This window comes from Mercenaria mercenaria, chromosome 12 (genome assembly GCF_021730395.1).
Source record: "Mercenaria mercenaria strain notata chromosome 12, MADL_Memer_1, whole genome shotgun sequence".
In the NCBI taxonomy this organism is placed as follows: domain Eukaryota; kingdom Metazoa; phylum Mollusca; class Bivalvia; order Venerida; family Veneridae; genus Mercenaria; species Mercenaria mercenaria.
In genome coordinates, this window is record NC_069372.1 from 40,013,797 (window position 1) to 40,031,778 (window position 17,982).

A 17,982-nucleotide genomic window follows, 5' to 3' on the forward strand; every position below is an offset into this window, starting at 1 on the left:
TTATCTCCAAAACTAATGCAGATATTGATTTGAAACTTCACATGTGTCTTCGGGGTTATAAAACTAGTTGATAGCAGCAAGTCCCATAACTCTGACCTTCATTTTGGCCAAATTATGCCCCCTTTTGGACTTAGAAAATTCTGGTTAAAGTTTTGCGTGCAAGTACATACAGCTATTTCTAAAAGGCGTATAGATTTGAAACTTATTTTTTCTTTTTCTAGATCAATTACCAACCTCACTGGGCCAAGACCCATAACTCTGACATGTATTTTGAGCAAATTATGCCCCCTTTTAGACTTAGAAAATTTTGGTTAAAGTTTTACATGCAAGTTATTATCTCCAAAACTAATGCAGATATTGATTTGAAACTTCACATGTGTCTTCGGGGTTATAAAACTAGTTGATAGCAGCAAGTCCCATAACTCTGACCTTCATTTTGGCCAAATTATGCCCCCTTTTGGACTTAGAAAATTCTGGTTAAAGTTTTGCGTGCAAGTACATACAGCTATTTCTAAAAGGCATATAGATTTGAAACTTATTTTTTCTTTTTCTAGATCAATTACCAACCTCACTGGGTCAAGTTCCATAACTCTGACATGTTTTTTGAGCAAATTATGCCCCCTTTTAGACTTAGAAAATTTTGGTTAAAGTTTTACATGCAAGTTATTATCTCCAAAACTAATGCAGATATTGACTTGAAACTTCACATGTGTCTTCGGGGTTATAAAACTAGTTGATAGCAGCAAGTCCCATAACTCTGACCTTCATTTTGGCCAAATTATGCCCCCTTTTGGACTTAGCAAATTCTGGTTAAAGTTTTGCGTGCAAGTACATACAGCTATTACTAAAAGGCATATAGATTTGAAACTTATTTTTTCTTTTTCTAGATCAATTACTAACCTCACTGGATCAAGTTCCATAACTCTGGCATGTATTTTGGGCAAATTATGCCCCCTTTTGGACTTTGAAAATTCTGGTTAAAGTTTTACATGCGAGTTTCTATCTCCAAAACTAATGCATATATTGAATTGAAACTTCACATGTGCCTTAGGGGTTATAAAACTAGTTGATAGCAGCAAGTCCCATAACTGATATGCATTTTGGTCAAATTATTCCCCCTTTGCACTTAAAACTCTTTTGATATTTAACCTTTTTAGGTAATATTTTCCTGCCTCTGGGACAATATTTCGAATAGTCGAGCTTGGCTGTCTTACGGACAGCTCTTGTTTGAGTCAGAATCATGTTTCGCCGTGTTCCATAACAGATATATTGATTACATAATGAAGGTCAAAAAGAAGGAAAGTGGTGGAACAAGAATGTTGTTGGAAATAGCGAAGCTACTGATGATGATGATGATAGATTTTTTCAGCGTTTTTCTTCAGCTCACCTGAGCACGAAGTGCTCAAGGTGAGCTTTTGTGATCGTACAGTGTCCGTCGTCTGTTCGTCGTCAACAATTTGACTGTTAACACTCTAGAGTCACAATTTTGGCCTAATCTTAATAAAACGTGGTCAGAATGTTACCCTCAATAAAATCTTGGACGAGTTTGATATTGGGTCATCTGGGGTCAAAAACTAGGTCACCAGGTCAAATCAAAGGAAAATATTGTTAACATTCTAGAGGTCACAATTTTGGCCCAATCTTAATGAAACTAGGTCAGAATATTACCCTCAGTAAAATCTTGGACGAATTTAACATTGGGTCATCTGGGGTCAAAAACTAGGTCACCAGGTCAAATCAAAGGAAAAGCTTGTTAACAATCTAGAGGTCACAATTTTGGCCCAATCTTAATGAAACTTGGTCAGAATGTTACCCTCAGTAAAACACTGTTAACACTGTAGAAGCCACATTTGTGACTATATCTTATGAAACTTGGTCAGAATGTTAATCTTGATGATCTTCAGGTCAAGTTCAAGTCTAGGTCAGGTGGGATCAAAAACTAGGTCACTAGGGCAAATCAAAGGAAACGCTTGTTAACACTCTAGAGGCCACCTTTATGACTGTATCTTCATGAAACTTGGTCAGAATGTTAATCTTGATGATCTTTAGGTCAAGATCGAATCTGGGTCATGTGGGGTCAAAAACTAGGTCATCGGGTCAAATCATAGGAAAAGCTAGTTAACACTTTAGAGGCCACATTTATGACCATATCTAAATGAAACTTGGTCAGAATGTTAATCTTGATGATCTTTAGGCCAATAGGTCAGGTGAGCGATACAAGGCCTTCATGGCCCTCTTGTTTTTATAATGAAGTTCATGCGAAGAATGCTGATATTACTTTGTCAATATTTTTTAACGCTGATGATGAAAGTGGAACTGATGATGTTAATAGCACTGATGATGATGATGTTGTTATTTTTTAATTGAGAAAGTGGGGGGTGAGAAAGACATGTAGTTATGCCGCTTCTTTCTGATGATTGTGTTTTTTGATTGCTGCTGCTGTTGTCGATGATGATAATGATGACGATGACGACGATGATAAATTTTATGACAGGATGTTTTGCTGATAATGTTGGTAGTGATGAAGACATTTTCATTACAATGTTGTCAGTGAAATAAGAATGGCATGTATATGGTAATAATGATGATTTATATTGTTGTTATTGATGAAAATCATTTATGTCTGTGATGATGAAAGTGTAATTAAAACATTTGTTTTGAAGTGATGCTTCAATTAAATGTAATAACTGTATATTAGGTTTTAATTTTTAAATCATCATAATCATCATTAATAACAGCAACAGAAAATGGTATTCTTACCAATATTGAACTGGAAAGTTCATGATTGTAACTTTTTAAATTTTCTAATAATTTTATTTGAATTTCTCAACCACAAAAAAAGAAAAAGAAAAAAAAACATACTGCCAGTTTGGACGCATGTTTCACATATGTTATAATTCCATTCCATTCCATTCCAAAATGAATGAATGTTTGGAATGGAATGAGATACTGGAATGGAATGGAACAAGTATCTCATTCCATTCCACAAATAAGTGTATGCCGACAGCGGCTCGGGATAATGTGAAGTGGCATCGCGACAATGCAGTTCGATGACCTGACCGTGCTCGACATCATGACATGGACGGCAATGCGATGCGATAATGTTGGTGTCATGTGGTTTTGTCGCGTGTTAATTAATTAATAGCTTGACACTTCGCGTCGTCACGCGTTGTGCTCCGCTTTTTTTTTTTGCGTACTCCGACACACAACAACGCCATAAGACGCAAACAATATGATACGGCACAATTGTCGATAATCATAATGCGATGTGGCATTTTCTCAATGTATCGCACTATTAAACATGTGTAAAGAGCCCGACGCACGATAATACGATGTCGATAGGGCACTCGACAAATGAGGCGAAGCTCAATAATATGATGTGACAGTTTCGCAGTATCGTATCGTATTGTCGTGTGACTGCCGGCGATATGTTAAAATGTTACTGTTTGGCCGTCTGCCGGTGCGGTTACTTTTAAATATGCTATTCTATATTTTCACTGTGATTGAATAGGAAGTTTGTTCTTGCCACTTGTAATGTCGTCCGTCGCGGTTAAAGGGTCACACACGAAAATTCGGCATGGCAACCGACGACGCTGTATGACAATGCGACGCAACATCAATTCGATACGATATGTAGGCTAAAACTGTCATTTAGTATTATCGAGCTTCGCTTCGCGTTCTCAATGTATTGCATTGCGTCTATGCGTTATTCACGACAATAAGATGCGACATTGTGAAAATGTTGTTTCGTATTATCTAGTTTCGCCAGCAAAAGCGTAGAGCACGACGCACAACAACGAGATATGACATCGGGACTATGCTCGACAGCGCGAAGTGACATTGCGACTTATTACATACTCGTTTCTATCCCCCGTTAAGTTACACTGGTACAGGAAACGTCAATATTTTTGCATACACTGACGCCTGAATTTCATATCGGGTGCGTGACGTAATGCACTCGTTCTTCAGCGGAAGAATATTGCGCTCCTAAAGCCGCGCAATATTTCCGCTGAAGAACTCGTGCATATTTCCCGATACAAAGCTAATAACCTATAAATATTGTGCTACTGACGCGCGAGAATACGATATGAATCTCATCAAATTGATGCCCGTCGTGTCGCTGATGGTTGTCAAACGTCGTTTTGAATTGTCGACTCGTGTGTCGTATCACATTTCAATGTCATTTCACACTGTTGTATGTAACGGACGACACTACAATGATTCCGTATTAAAATATCCCGCTCGAATCTCCTGGTACTGACCATTTGATATAAACATCGGACTATATTATTAATTCCACCAAATTAATCAGACGATTCCACCAAATGAATGATTCTGGACATGTTCCCTACCCTCTTAACATTCTGTATAGAACTATTGTCAATTTATTTAGCTTGAAAATGAACTTAAAGACTTCTGTTACCTGTTTTGTGACGTGTTCTCTTGTGCCTGTGACGTCTTGAAGAAGCTGATGTCTGTACAAGATCAGCTACATTGAGGCGGATGTTGATATTTAGTGTCTTCAGACCCGACAGTTTTGAACGCACCTGCACGTCCTCTGAAATAGACAACAGGCAAATATCGTCATATTTTATTACAAGAAATGCAATTTGCCATGCACAAGTTTAATATGTAATTGTATGCCAGTTAACGGTGACACAATAATTTCAACGGGGATGTGAAGGTAGTTTCAGTTAGATCAAGTATCATATTAAAACATAAGTTTTTTTACAATGCTTTTTCAACGACTTGACCTCTTGACTGTTTTTTCTTCTAGAAATAATTTACAGTCAGAATTTACTTTGAAACTGGGTGAAATGGTCATATCGGTTTTAAAAATGAAGATTGTAATAAATGTGGGTAATTCCATCTTGCCATGAAATGTAAGAGAATTACTTAATTCGATTTCATTCACACAGTAAAGTTAAATAAAATAATGTGATTGCGTATTTTGATTTTACTGAATAGTTGAAAAGAAGTACTGTACACAAAGATAAGCTTGTTTGGAAATATACATTTTGTACACCGGCTGTCTACGTTCTCGAAAATATTATACTCAGTATCATATATATCTAGGTACTCCCGGTAATGACAGTAAAGGTTAACATATATTTTTTGAAAAATAGCAGTATTTTGTAATTTCGTCAACTCTATCTACACTTTCATTTAGCAGTTTTTTCCATTTTTGTAAATGTACAACATCGATGTAACTGAAGAATTACGTTAGGCACGCAATGATTATCGACATAATGACAGAATAATTTTGAGAAAAAAAAAGAAGTTCGATATTTTCCACAAAACAGAATATCCATGCAGGGGCGTACCTGGGCATACGCCAATACGCCTGTGCGTAAAATTAAATTCGACGCCGGGAAAATGAAAAAGCAATAAAATGTAAAGCCTAAAGGGAGTTAAGCGGCTATTTCAAGTTCTTATAGTTTAACAATATCATCTGCATGAGATTGATTAAGTTCGTTTTTGAAATAGATTGATTTGTTCCTGTAATAATCTTGGAAAAGGTAAGGGTAGATTCCTTGCAAGCATAAGGCCCGGCAAATACAGCCAGAGCCACACATCGCCAAATAGGCCCGCTTTAATAATAAAGACAGACGCTCACATGTACGCACACGCACACAGACAGCGATGAGAAAAAGAACACTGTTGGCACCGCCGGGAACGGGAAATGGTAACACCTTCGATATTTTTCTTCATTCTTAATTATATATTGTTTACAAAGATAAAAGCTGGTCTTATTGACAGTATTTCATTTAGTTTTATTCCCCAGGTGCTCCTCCTTGCATTATTTTATCATGGGCGGACATCCGGGTAGAACCAACGACCTTCCGTAAGGCAGCTGGATGGTTTCTTCTTATAAAGAATTCAACGCTTCGAGTGAGGCTCAAAGCCACATAGGTGAGGTGCAAGTGATTCGAAGTTAGCGACATTAACGACTCGGCCATAGAGGCCCCAGGTAAAACATTGGTATTCAAGCAGGCAAAGGAAGAACATAAATGCTTGAGTCATCCGAGGTATCAAGTGAAAATAAAAGCTTGAGCATAATATAACATTTAACGTCAATATCAATGTGCATTTCAATCTACAGTCTACATCCAGATCAGGGTACCGAAATATCAAAACAATTTACGCAGTTTGAATTTTCGTTTGCAAAAAAAATAGATGTCGTTTACGATTTCTATAAAATGTTTACTTTCGTGTGAGAAAGATATATCAATGATTATTTGATGAAACCTGACACATTTGGGTAGACACATTTGTCAAAAGCCTGTCAAAATGTGGATACAGAATTCATGCATGAAATTTAAACATTATGATGATTCCAAAAACGATAATATCAAAACCTAGAATACCCTTACACAATCCAATCGAGACTCTCTCTCTCTCTCTCTCTCTCTCTCTCTCCTGTCCCATACTCGCAGCATCGGTGTATTGCTCATAGTTATGCAGCTCGTCTATCTGGCGTAAAAATTCAAAAACATTCAGGTACGTCCTTGCCATGGACAGTCGAAGTACATGTGATATGTGACAAATTGTGTTGTTCCGAACAGAATAACATGTGGCGGACGGCTCCACTTCTCGTTCTGAACAGATTGTCATACTTTTTCTTTTGAGCAAGAAAGGCATATTACGCGTAAAAACTTAAAACAAAAATTCACCCGAGGGGAGGACAAGAACCTTAACGAGTTTATGCACTGACCTCATAAATTATCATCTTCATGCTTCAAAGTCTTCCTATTAATGTGCAGAAGAGACAAGAAACAAGAGACTACGAAGTGCATGTGCACTGACGGAAGTGGTAAGTGATATGTATTACCTGGGTAAATGTTGTTTTTTTTCATTTTTAGCTCGACTATACGAAGTATATGGAGAGCTATCCTACTCATCCCGGCGTCGGCGTCTTTCCGCGTCCCCACCTTGGTTAATTTTTTTTTCACTTTCTCTCTTTTTTTCCTTATCTCTGTAATTACTCGATGGATTTGTTTAAAATTTAAAATAGTTATTCCTCATCATCACCCACATCATATGGCACAAGGGCCATAACTCTCACACCAATATTTCATGAATTATCCCCCCTTTTAACTTAGAATTTCAGGTTAAAGTATCGATCAATGCACATTAACTCTATCTCAGTTATTCCTAAATGGATTTGATTCAAACTGAAAGTAGTTGTTCAACATCTCCCGCATCTCCTACATTATATGACACAAGGCCCATAACTCTGGTACCAGTATTTAATGAATTATCCCCTTTTTACTTAGAATATCAGGTTAAAGTTTTAATGCACTTTCACTATATCTCAGTTATTACTAAATGAATGGATTTGATTCAAACTTGAAATAGTTGTTCAACATCATCACTCACACCATATGACACAAGGGCCATAATATTTCATGAATTTCCCCCCACCCCCCACTTTTTACTTAGAATTTCAGGTTATAGTTTTGATACATTTTCACTCTATCTCAGTTATTACTAAATGGATTTGATTCAAACTTAAAATAGTTTTTTTCACCTTATCATCCACATCATATGACACAAGGTTCATAATTCTGGCACCAATTTTTCATAGTGATGCCATTTTTACTTAGAATTTAACGTTAATTTTGATGCATTTTCACTATATCTCAGTTATTACGAAATGCATTTGATTCAAACTTGAAGTAGTTGTTCCACGTCATCACCCACATCATATGACACAATGCGCATAACTCTTGCGCCAATTGTTTATGAATTATGCCCCTTTTTGGCTTAGAATTATACTTTTTTAGTGTTTTGGTACACTTTATCTTTACATCTCTTTAATACTTATTCTAGCATGACTCGGTTTGATTTCCAGTTAAACAAAGGAGGAAATCAAGCTCTGTATGTTCTGCGATAAACGACGTTTGATGCGCGGACCGGTAAGAGAGCATTATGACGTCAATTATGACGTCAAATTGTCGCCTGACGTCCGATACATTACTCCTCGGGTAAATGAAGTCCAGCATATTATTTATTAAAATATTTCAATGAGCATGCCAGAATGAAAACAATCAAGGCCTTCTTATGATTTATCGTCTTATTTACCAAGGTTCATCGTTCAGATGCTTCAGTATTTAACCACTCGGGCTAACGCCTTCGTGGTTTAATTCCTACGCATCTGAACTCTGAACCGTTGTAAATCAGACGATAAACCACTCGAAGGCCTTGATTATTTGTTAAATATTTTTGACACAGACTCAAGCTATTGTGCAATATCTTCATCCACCATTGGAGTCATTAAACACTCCAGTGACAGCTCCAGTTTCCTCAGATGTGCCGTTTCACTATCCAGCATCGAAATAGTCGAGCGCGCTGTCTCCTGTGAAGCTCTTGTTTTGGTATCGTATTACTTTACATAAAGGTTATTAATAGTTACATTGCTTGTGAAAATTTAATCTTAGACCCATAATGAAAACCACATACACCTGTGCAAATCTACAATTAAAGCCGCACGATGAGAAAACCAATATAGTGCATTTGCGACCAGCATGGATCCAGACCAGCCTGCGCATCCGCGCAGTCTGGTCAGGATCCATAATGTTCGCTAACGGTTTTTCTAATTGCAACAGGCTATGAAAGCGAACAACTTGGATCCTGACCAGACTGCGCGGATGCGCAGGCTGGTCTGAATCCATGCTGGTCGCAAAGCCACTATGTTGGTTTTCTCACGGCGCGGCTCATATATAAACTCAAAAGTAACCCACTGCATCTAACATGTTCTCTGTTTACTATATTTCAGCTGAAGTTGATCGTGTACTTTTACCTACTGGAAATTAACGGTACAACTCACGAGTTACAGAGTTCATTCACAGTTACAAAGTAAATATAAAATGTATAAGATTATGTCATCAGAATACATTTTTTAGAATGAGATAAATATTTATCAAAAAGATAAATACGTTGAAATCATTATGAATGATGTGTACTAGTTTTTGGTACATTAAAGGCACTGGCCTCCAGATCGTCCGACAACCACAAAAAAAGGATATTTTTATATATCTGGAAATTAATGCTATATTTCTTAAAAATACGTTGAAATTTAATAACTGACAGAGTGTATGTTATAGAAAGACATGCACGATGTTAGTTTTCTCATGGTGCAGCTCATATCTCAACTGCATAATTATTACTAGTCAGGCCCGTAGCTACACTGAGGCACAGGGAGGCCGGTGCCTCCCTGTTTTTCTGCCAAAATTATGAGAAAAAAGGATATGTTTTGAGTCACCATCTTAAAAGGCAAAACCGAACTTAGGCACTATTATTTCATTTTATTTTGTCAAACTATTTTCCGCTATTTTTTTTTTTAATATCACGAATAATTACACTATACATGGTCGTAGCGAGAGACTAAATTTTACCGAGGCAAACGAGTATGTGCGTTTGTTCGTGGTTATTCGGTAAATTTGAATGGTGAAGTCAAAGCCCCGACGGGCATTAATTTGGAAGGTTGTGTCCCAAACTCCTCCATATGGGATATATGATATGAAAAACACACTTTGTTGCCCTGTTTTTATATTAAAGAGAAAAATTACCCTTTCACTCCCCAATCTACCCCGGGTACTAATACCGATTTATGGTTTGTAATGTGTCGCTTTTGCGATGGAGGTCTCGGATGCAACACGGGACTTACCTTTTGGGAGATGTATGTCTATAATATTCTTCTTGATGGAGCCGCTGATTTATCTTATACGAGTAAAATTAAATGTAAAAATGTTGAAACAATTTTCCCTAAAATCAAAGTTCCGTCTAATGTTGCTCTCATGCAGAAAAGGTTTTCTATAAAAAAAGTTCTTCTTTCATACAATGACAAGGATGTTGCTACAAAGACTGGATATCCAGAGGTAAGAGAAAAATGCGTTTTAACAAATTGTTTGAAGGGTGAAATTAAAATAAAAAGGTTGAAAAGACATTCAAATCCATACCAGTTAATGATTACAGCATAAATGGAGTTTCATCAATTGATCACAATAATCCATGTTCTACCTATCGTCTGCTTCAACAAGAATTTCGCGCTTAATATTCTTCAAAATAAATGAAATTCTAACACGACCAGCGAAAAACCTACATACATGTAGAGAAAAATCTATCTCGGGGTATTCATCAATAAACCACCCTTGAACTGTGCTGCACGCGCTTCGTGTTTTGGCTATTCCAGCTATACACTGCGTGTTAAGTTTTATGAATGAATCTGCAACTTTTAAGTTTTGTGGGAGGAAATTTCAACAGCCAAATCCAGGTGCGTAGCACGAAGTGTAGTTCAGAGCGTAAAAAGTAGTTTCCATTTTTTTCTAACACTGTTGTTTCAAGTATGTCGTGTTAGAATCGAAATAACAAGCTCCAATGTGTGATTTATCGTAGAATAACCCGTGTTTTTCGTTCTTATGCGGCCTTCGTGATATATTCTTACGTATAAGAACTCAAAACACGTGTTATTCTACGAAAAACCACACTTGGGAACTTGATATAAGTCTGATAATTCTTCAAACATGTAGGAGTAGGAGACCGAAAAAGATGCAATCTAAATAATTTGCGCAAATGATTTATAACAGTTTTTATGAAGGGGAGGAGGTGGAGGAATGTGGTGTTTAAGACCAGAAAAATCAACCTGGCTACGGTCCTGTATATACGGAAATACAAATCTACAAAAATACAGTTTACTGATATATGCGCAAACATTGACACAAGCCTCATACCTTCGCCTGATATGTTTTATTGCTTCTTTCGATATTTGATAGAATTAAGCCCAGCTCTAGCTGAGAAAAGTCGATCGTGCTGTCTTTGCTGTCTTACGGACAGCTCTTGTTTTTATTGAGCTTTAATGTAATTTTAGGTCGTAAGATATATCAGTTGATTAGCACCTTTTACACCATCTTGGTTTTAACACTGTAATTACATGTACATGTGAGAGGTAGTCATAGTGTAGTATACAAAATTGTCTTATATTTCTAATGTATTTAATGACTGTGTACAGATGTTTAAATTAGGACTGGGACGATTACTCGGTTAATCGGATCCGGTTCGATTACTATGTGAAACCGGTTTCAATTTTGCAAAACCGCTAATCGCTATAAATAAATATCACGAATCGTACTTTATCTTTATATATTTCTAATTTCTTTGACCAGCACATTGACCCACAGTATATTTCCGCTAAAACACATCAATCAATATAATCATTAGTCTTGGATTTGCCCGCCGTAAAATATTCAAATTGAAATACACAAAATATGACTAATTTAAATTAATCATAAAACTGCTTGCAAACGATGAAGTCCGTAAGTTCCTAATGAAGTCAGCTGCTGGAAGTACCTTGATACGGTCATCAGGAAAGAAAAGAGCATTTTCAATATGGCGGCCGATTAACCGGTTCGATTCGATTTCATACAAATGATTAACTGGTTTCAAATTTTGAAATCGTCCCGGCCCTAGTTTAAATATGCTAATTCTTTTATGTATCTGTAATGAGGCTACAATAAAGACTAAATATTCGATATTTTACCCTTTTTATTTTTAGGCTTTGTCATAGTTTCAAAGCCATATGTAAAACAGTTTACACTACATATGAACTGGTACGGAAAACTTAACCAAGATTTTACGTTAAAAGGGGCCATAATTCGGTCAAAATCCTTGACAGAGTTGTTTACTCTAGCCTAAAACTTGACATGGTAAAGGTACACAAGTGTTGAAAGTTTCAAAGCTATATGACAAAAGGATTTGTCAAAATGTGAATTGATACGAAAAACTTAACCAAGGTGTGACGACGACACCGTTGTGAGTAGGATAGCTCTCCTTATTCTTTGAATAGTCGAGCTAAAATGAAATTTAAGGGAGACATTTTGCACACATTTGATAAAAATATAATCTATTAAACTGTAATAGAGTTATAGAGTAAATCCTGCCTTCGCGATCAAATGTATTAAGTAGCTAATCAACAGCAGGACTTAAGCAGCCGTCTTTCTTAAGCAGTCACGCTGAGTCGCTCCCTTTGATGGCTGTTTAAGATAGGTTTGCTATAGTCCCACTCGACTTTGTTTGCTAAAAGAGTAAGAACGCAGAAACTATTGTTTTGAATGGAAAGTACTTCAACATTGTTTTGTTATATGGGCAACACCCTCATCCTTGGCCCTGATACTACAATTTGGGAGCTTATTTGAAAATGAAAGGGGAAGATCAAAGTTTGAATTTGGTATCTGCAATGAATTACTTAATTTGTTTGACACAAATATTATGGATATATTTAAAGCTATGAAAACTAAAAGTGCAAAAGTTTGAGGCTGCTGTCTGTTTCTATTATTCGAACGGAGTTATCAGGTGCTTTTTATTCCTATTTTATTTCACAAATTCAATGACACTGCAACTTATGCCCATATTACCAAGTAATGAGATCCAACCAACTAACAACTAAAACGGCATAAAAAGTAACTTTGCGGCATTCATTACGCTTCATACATTTTAAGATCATTTTTTCCACGGTATTGTATATATTGTTTCATTTAGCGTGTTTATATTACGATGCAAATGTAACTTAATATGTAACATCCTTAACTCCAAAACTTGATTTAGTATTACCGGCTACATTTGGTAAATCGTTTGAAGATTATTTAAATTTCTTTTCTTTACTTGCGTGTCTGAATCATGAAATGATATCTTAAAATGTCAACCTGACATCAGTTTACTGTTGTTGTTGTAAAATCATTGGTTGAAAATCTTTCACTGTATAAATTAAACTTCAGTAAAGAATGTGAGTGGGATAGTTTTTCTTGTTTTTATATATGATATATGATATGGTTCGAATAACATTATACCAAGCAAGCAAACATGACCATATGCCTTTAAATTGGCGTTTTAGAGTGACAATAATCGCAAATAGGTTGGCTGTTTCAAAAAGTAACAAAAATATGTTTGAAATGCAGAAACACGCACGAAATGGCATCCTAAAAAAATCCCAAGGGAGCATGCCCCTGGACCCCCTACCAAATGCCTCCCTATTTTTTTTACCTCTGGCTACGGGCCTGCTAGTGTCACTGCCCACAAGTAGTCTGTGGAAACATTTGTTTTGGAGGGGGTGGGGTCTGTGAAAACAATCACATATTTTATAAGTAATAAACTATGATTTTATAGATGAAAGAGAATGTATATTTACACCTTGTTAGGATGCTTCTTTATTTATTTTCAATACACCAGCTGAACTGCCGAATCAACTGAACCTGAGAATTACGGCCGTGTCCAATATTTGCTTTTAATTTTTTTTTCAATTTATTGTCCACATATGTCACACCAGTATTTAAATCTGAGACATCTTCATTTTTATTGCAAAAAAAAAAAATCCGTTCAACTGTGAACCATACTCTCTTTTATTCATTATCGTAATTGCTTGCCTTTTTATTGTCACAGTATGTTGTACAATGCTTAATACATGTACTTTACTTGTTGTAAAACAAATTCACATCAATTAAACTCTGATTCATCTGCATCAGGCTTCAACAGTGTTGCATCCGCCAGTAGTGCCAATAAAGGGAGATAGCTGACAAAATAATTATGGTCGAGTTATGGTCCAAGTACATTTAACTTCCTCTAAACGTACTTTATCATTGTCTGAAATGAGCATACACTCCCCTACAGTAGTTTTAGACATTTAGACAAGAACATTCAATAAAAAGGAGATAACTCAAACAGAAAGAAGGTTAGAGTTATGGTTCTTGCACATGACAAATCATCGTGTTATGCTAATCATTGATGTCATGTTTTTCGAAATTCATCCATGAACGACAAAGTTACAGATCGGACAAGAAATCCAGATGGACATTTAACAAAAGGAGATAATTCAAAAAGTAAGAAGAAAAGAGTTATGGTTCTTGCACGCGACGCATCTTCATATCATACTTGATCATTTGTGCCAAGTCTGTTTGAAATCCAAAGTTACAGACAGGACGGACAATCGAACTAACGAACGAACGCTATATGCCGTCCCCATGTGGGTGGATGGGTAAAAATATTTGTGCTCTTTTTACCGTTTGCGTTTTCACTGCCGCTGCTGTCAGACTCCAAGGAAGAATCGCTATTATCGCTATCGTCATCAGCGTTCTTGGCCATCAACACGTGACAGTAATCACTGCCCGGTGTATAGACAGCTTCCGGTCTGAAAAAAAAATGCATATATTTGTATTTCTTAACTGCATATCTTTTCATATCAGATCAAAATGAACGCATTTCTCATGCATTAATTCATATACACGTCTGTAAAACATCAACAAAACACTAAAAGCATAACAATTGTTTACATATTTGGAATTTGTTCCCGGATTTGCTAAGTTAAAATATCCATTACCTTGAAACCACAAGTCTGGTTCCAAGTAATAAAAAAAATATATTTTTATCGTACCTTTGTATGGATAAATTTTTCCCGTCAAAATAATACCATCCTGGTGTCGACAACATCTGTGAATCGGCATTAATCGCTGAACAACCTGTCAGAAAAAAAAAACATCCACTTGATACATAGGTACACATAGGCCTTTCAGGCCTCATATCCAAGTATCTTCTTCTTAAAGTAGCCTACGGGCTAGGCAGGGAACATAACTCTTGAAATTACGGTTTATTTTTATTTTGAACGATTTAAAGTAATATCTTATACAAGGTTAGCTTTTGTAAAAGCCAGTCAGCTGTCAGTGTATTATGCTCATGTCCAACGTAACTGAAACTGAAAGCATCGAGCTGTTTATGCAAAAAGGAACCAACTTTCATTTGAAAGAGTTCCTTTTGGTTAAAATACATATATTGCAAAAGCTGGTTCTCATTTTGCCAGTGCATTTGTAAATGCACGTACAGAAAGCCAGGTAAAAAAAACCTCCTTGAGATTCGAAAGCTTCGGTCTTTTTCGTTATTTTTAAATCTTATCGTCGGTCTTTTTCGTTATTTTTAAACAAAAATCTTATCGTCATTCCGACTCGCCCAGACGGACTGAATAAGAGTTGAATTGGTAGAGATAATCATATAGTTAATAGTTGGTCATGAGGAGTATACAAAAGAGTTGCATTTACCTTTTCTGTCCAAGGTCTCCTGAATGTGCTTTGGTTTTGGTGCAACTGGTGGTGGTTTTGTTCGGGGCATTGTCTCAACAACTTCAGTACTTCCGGCTGGTTTACTTCCTGTGTCACTTGACTGTTCACGCCGGTGTTGGTCATCTTTTGTATCATCTTCCGTGAGTGTGTCGTCGTAGACAACTTCTTCTTGGTCCGCCATTTATATCCAGTGAAGTTCGTATTGTATCACAAAGAACCCCTGTATAATTTGATCACAAAAGAACATAATTATGCCTTTGGAATTTAGTTTCGGTGATTTTGAAACCGCTTTTGCAAATAAAACAAGAAAGAAAACCATTAAATGGTTCAGTGATTTCTCGGCAGCTCATCCTGAAAAGCACACGTATAGCCTTGTTAATTTGTACATGTTGTCAGGATCTAGGTATCCCTTAAGGAGTTACTTTACGGTCAAGGTCAAAGTGACCCTTATTACTTAAAATAGTCTCCAATCAATAACTGGATGTATCTTTGGCAATTGACTATCAAATTGAATTCAAATGGATGATTCAGTTCGTTTTTTGTTTTGTTTTGTTTTTTGTTTTGGGTTTAACGTCGCATCGACACAATTATAGGTCATATGGCGACTTTCCAACTTTTGATGGTGGAGGAAGACCCCAGGTGCCCCTCCGTGCGTTATTTCATCACGAGCGGGCACCTGGGTAGAACCACCGACCTTCCGTAAGCCAGCTGGATGGCTGCCTCAAATGAAGAATTCGACGCCCCGAGTGAGGCTCGAACCCACTTCGATGAGGGGCAAGTGATTTGAAGTCAGCGACCTTAACCACTCGGCCACGGAGGCCCCCTGATTCAGTTCGTGGATGACCGCTTTGGTGTTTAGGGTCAAATGTCAAATTTACGACTGCCATACGTTTTTAGAAGGTTTCATATCAATAAGCTAGATATATTTCATTAATATTTAAAAAAAAGGAAAGCTTTAAAATATATACAAAAGTATACAATTATTTAAACTGCATGTAGCTTATGAGCAATAAACCATAATTCGTAAATGATGTTCTTTCTAGCTCGACAACTCAAAATATGCCAATGATATTTTATGTTAAGATGTTTTGTTTACCACCAGTAGCCATAGTCTTGCCGACGCGCGTTATTTCAAGTATGTATATAGCAGATTATATATTTTATAATTATATATCTTCAATATACAATGTTTTTACTTAACATACCATTACAGAGAGATATCATAGAAAAATACCATATAGATACGATTGCTTAAAAGTCAAACTTAAGGTTAATCTATGATTAAAAAATAGAAATTACAGTCATCATACCTGAATTGAATATCCAAACATGTAAATGTTAAGCCCTAACAAATCTACTTCCTATTTCAAGTATTTTAATACTTATTTTGTCTGACCTATTTTGTTCAATAGCAGTTGTCTGGTATAATATTATTTGTATAAATTGTTGAAAGACCGCTATCAAGTTTAACCGGAAGACTGTAACTATCAATGTTATTTTTTATGCATGGTTCTTAACTTCCTTAATTTATTTCACCATTGATTATGTCAAACAACACTTAAAAAATACGAAATGAAAGATGTTGCTTTAGACAAGAAGCATTTAATGAACGCCACGGTGTCTGGCAAATAAAAATAGTTACATCGAGCATAAGCATGAGGCACCTACGGAATTCCGTTAAGGCCATCGCCTTTGAATGTGTTGATCTGAAACGCGATACTCGATAGTACGATGATGTAAACGCGAAATCACGAAACTACGATAACGAAAACGCGACTACACGATGATGATAACGTGATACTACGATAACGAAAACGCGATAATACGATAGTACGATGATGATAATGCGATATACTATCGCGTTTTCACCATCGTACTGTCGCATTTTCACCATCGTACTATCGTATTATCGCGTTTTCGTTATCGTAGTATCGTGATTTCGCAATATCATTATCGTACTATCACGTTATCACCATCGTACTGTCGCGTTATCACCATCGTACTGTCGCGTTATCATTATCGCACCATCGCCTTCCGGTGCGCATGTGCATGCTAAAAATGAGAAGTTTAGAAGTTATGCTTTTAGAACTACAGCTCCAGTAAAATCATAAATAAAATGTCTGAGTTTTCATTTTAATGCATTAAAGTCTGGCAATTTTCTGCAAAAAAATAAAAATAAAAAGTAAATCGGTTTACAACTAAAAGTGACAGAGTTAACACCCCTTTACTCAGACATTTTATTTATGATTTTACAGGAATGAGAAATGCAGTAAAATTATATCTGCGAAAACGTGACCGTACTATCGTACTATACTACTATCGTAGTATCGCGTTTTCGTTATCGTAGTATCGCGTTATCAGCATCGTGTTGTCGCGTTTTCGTTATCGTAGTTTCGTGATTTCGCGTTTTCATCATCGTACTATCGAGTATCGCGTTTCAGATCAACACATTCAAAGGCGATGACCCTAACGGAATTCCGTAGAAAACGCGATAGTATATCGCATTATCATCATCATACTATCGTATTATCGCGTTTTCATTATCGTATCATATTATCGCGTTATCATCATCGTGTGTTCGCGTTTTCGTTATCGTAGTTTCGTGATTTCGTGTTTTCATCATCGTACTATCTAGTATCGCGTTTCAGATCAACACATTCAACGGCGATGGCCCTAACGGAATTCCGTAGAATTCCGTAGGCACCTAATACAAAAAAATAAACAATCGCATAAGTTACATGTGATCCAACATATTCACGGCTGAACCGTCTTCTTTTTCCTCAAGCCGTATTCGAAAGACACATGGGCGGAATGAGGTCAGTAATTCGGTCAAAAAGTGTTCTTCCATGGTCTATCAAAAAGTCCATAGTAGATCCTATTT

The 17,982-nt window shown here is 36.5% G+C and overlaps 1 protein-coding gene across 1 annotated transcript in view; it reads right to left on the minus strand.

Annotated features, from left to right (window-relative positions):
• LOC123534713 (uncharacterized) overlaps window positions 1-16,567 on the minus strand; it is a 38,477-nt gene extending 21,910 nt beyond the window's left edge. Inside the window, exons 1-5 of the mRNA XM_045317078.2 lie at window positions 16,412-16,567; window positions 15,081-15,321; window positions 14,423-14,507; window positions 14,052-14,179; window positions 4,424-4,558 (exon numbers count right to left, since the gene is read on the minus strand). Coding sequence (XP_045173013.2) covers window positions 4,424-4,558; window positions 14,052-14,179; window positions 14,423-14,507; window positions 15,081-15,282 — 550 coding nt within the window. The 5' untranslated portion in view covers window positions 15,283-15,321; window positions 16,412-16,567. The remainder of the gene's footprint in view (window positions 1-4,423; window positions 4,559-14,051; window positions 14,180-14,422; window positions 14,508-15,080; window positions 15,322-16,411) is intronic.
• Between the last annotated feature and the right edge of the window lie 1,415 nt (window positions 16,568-17,982).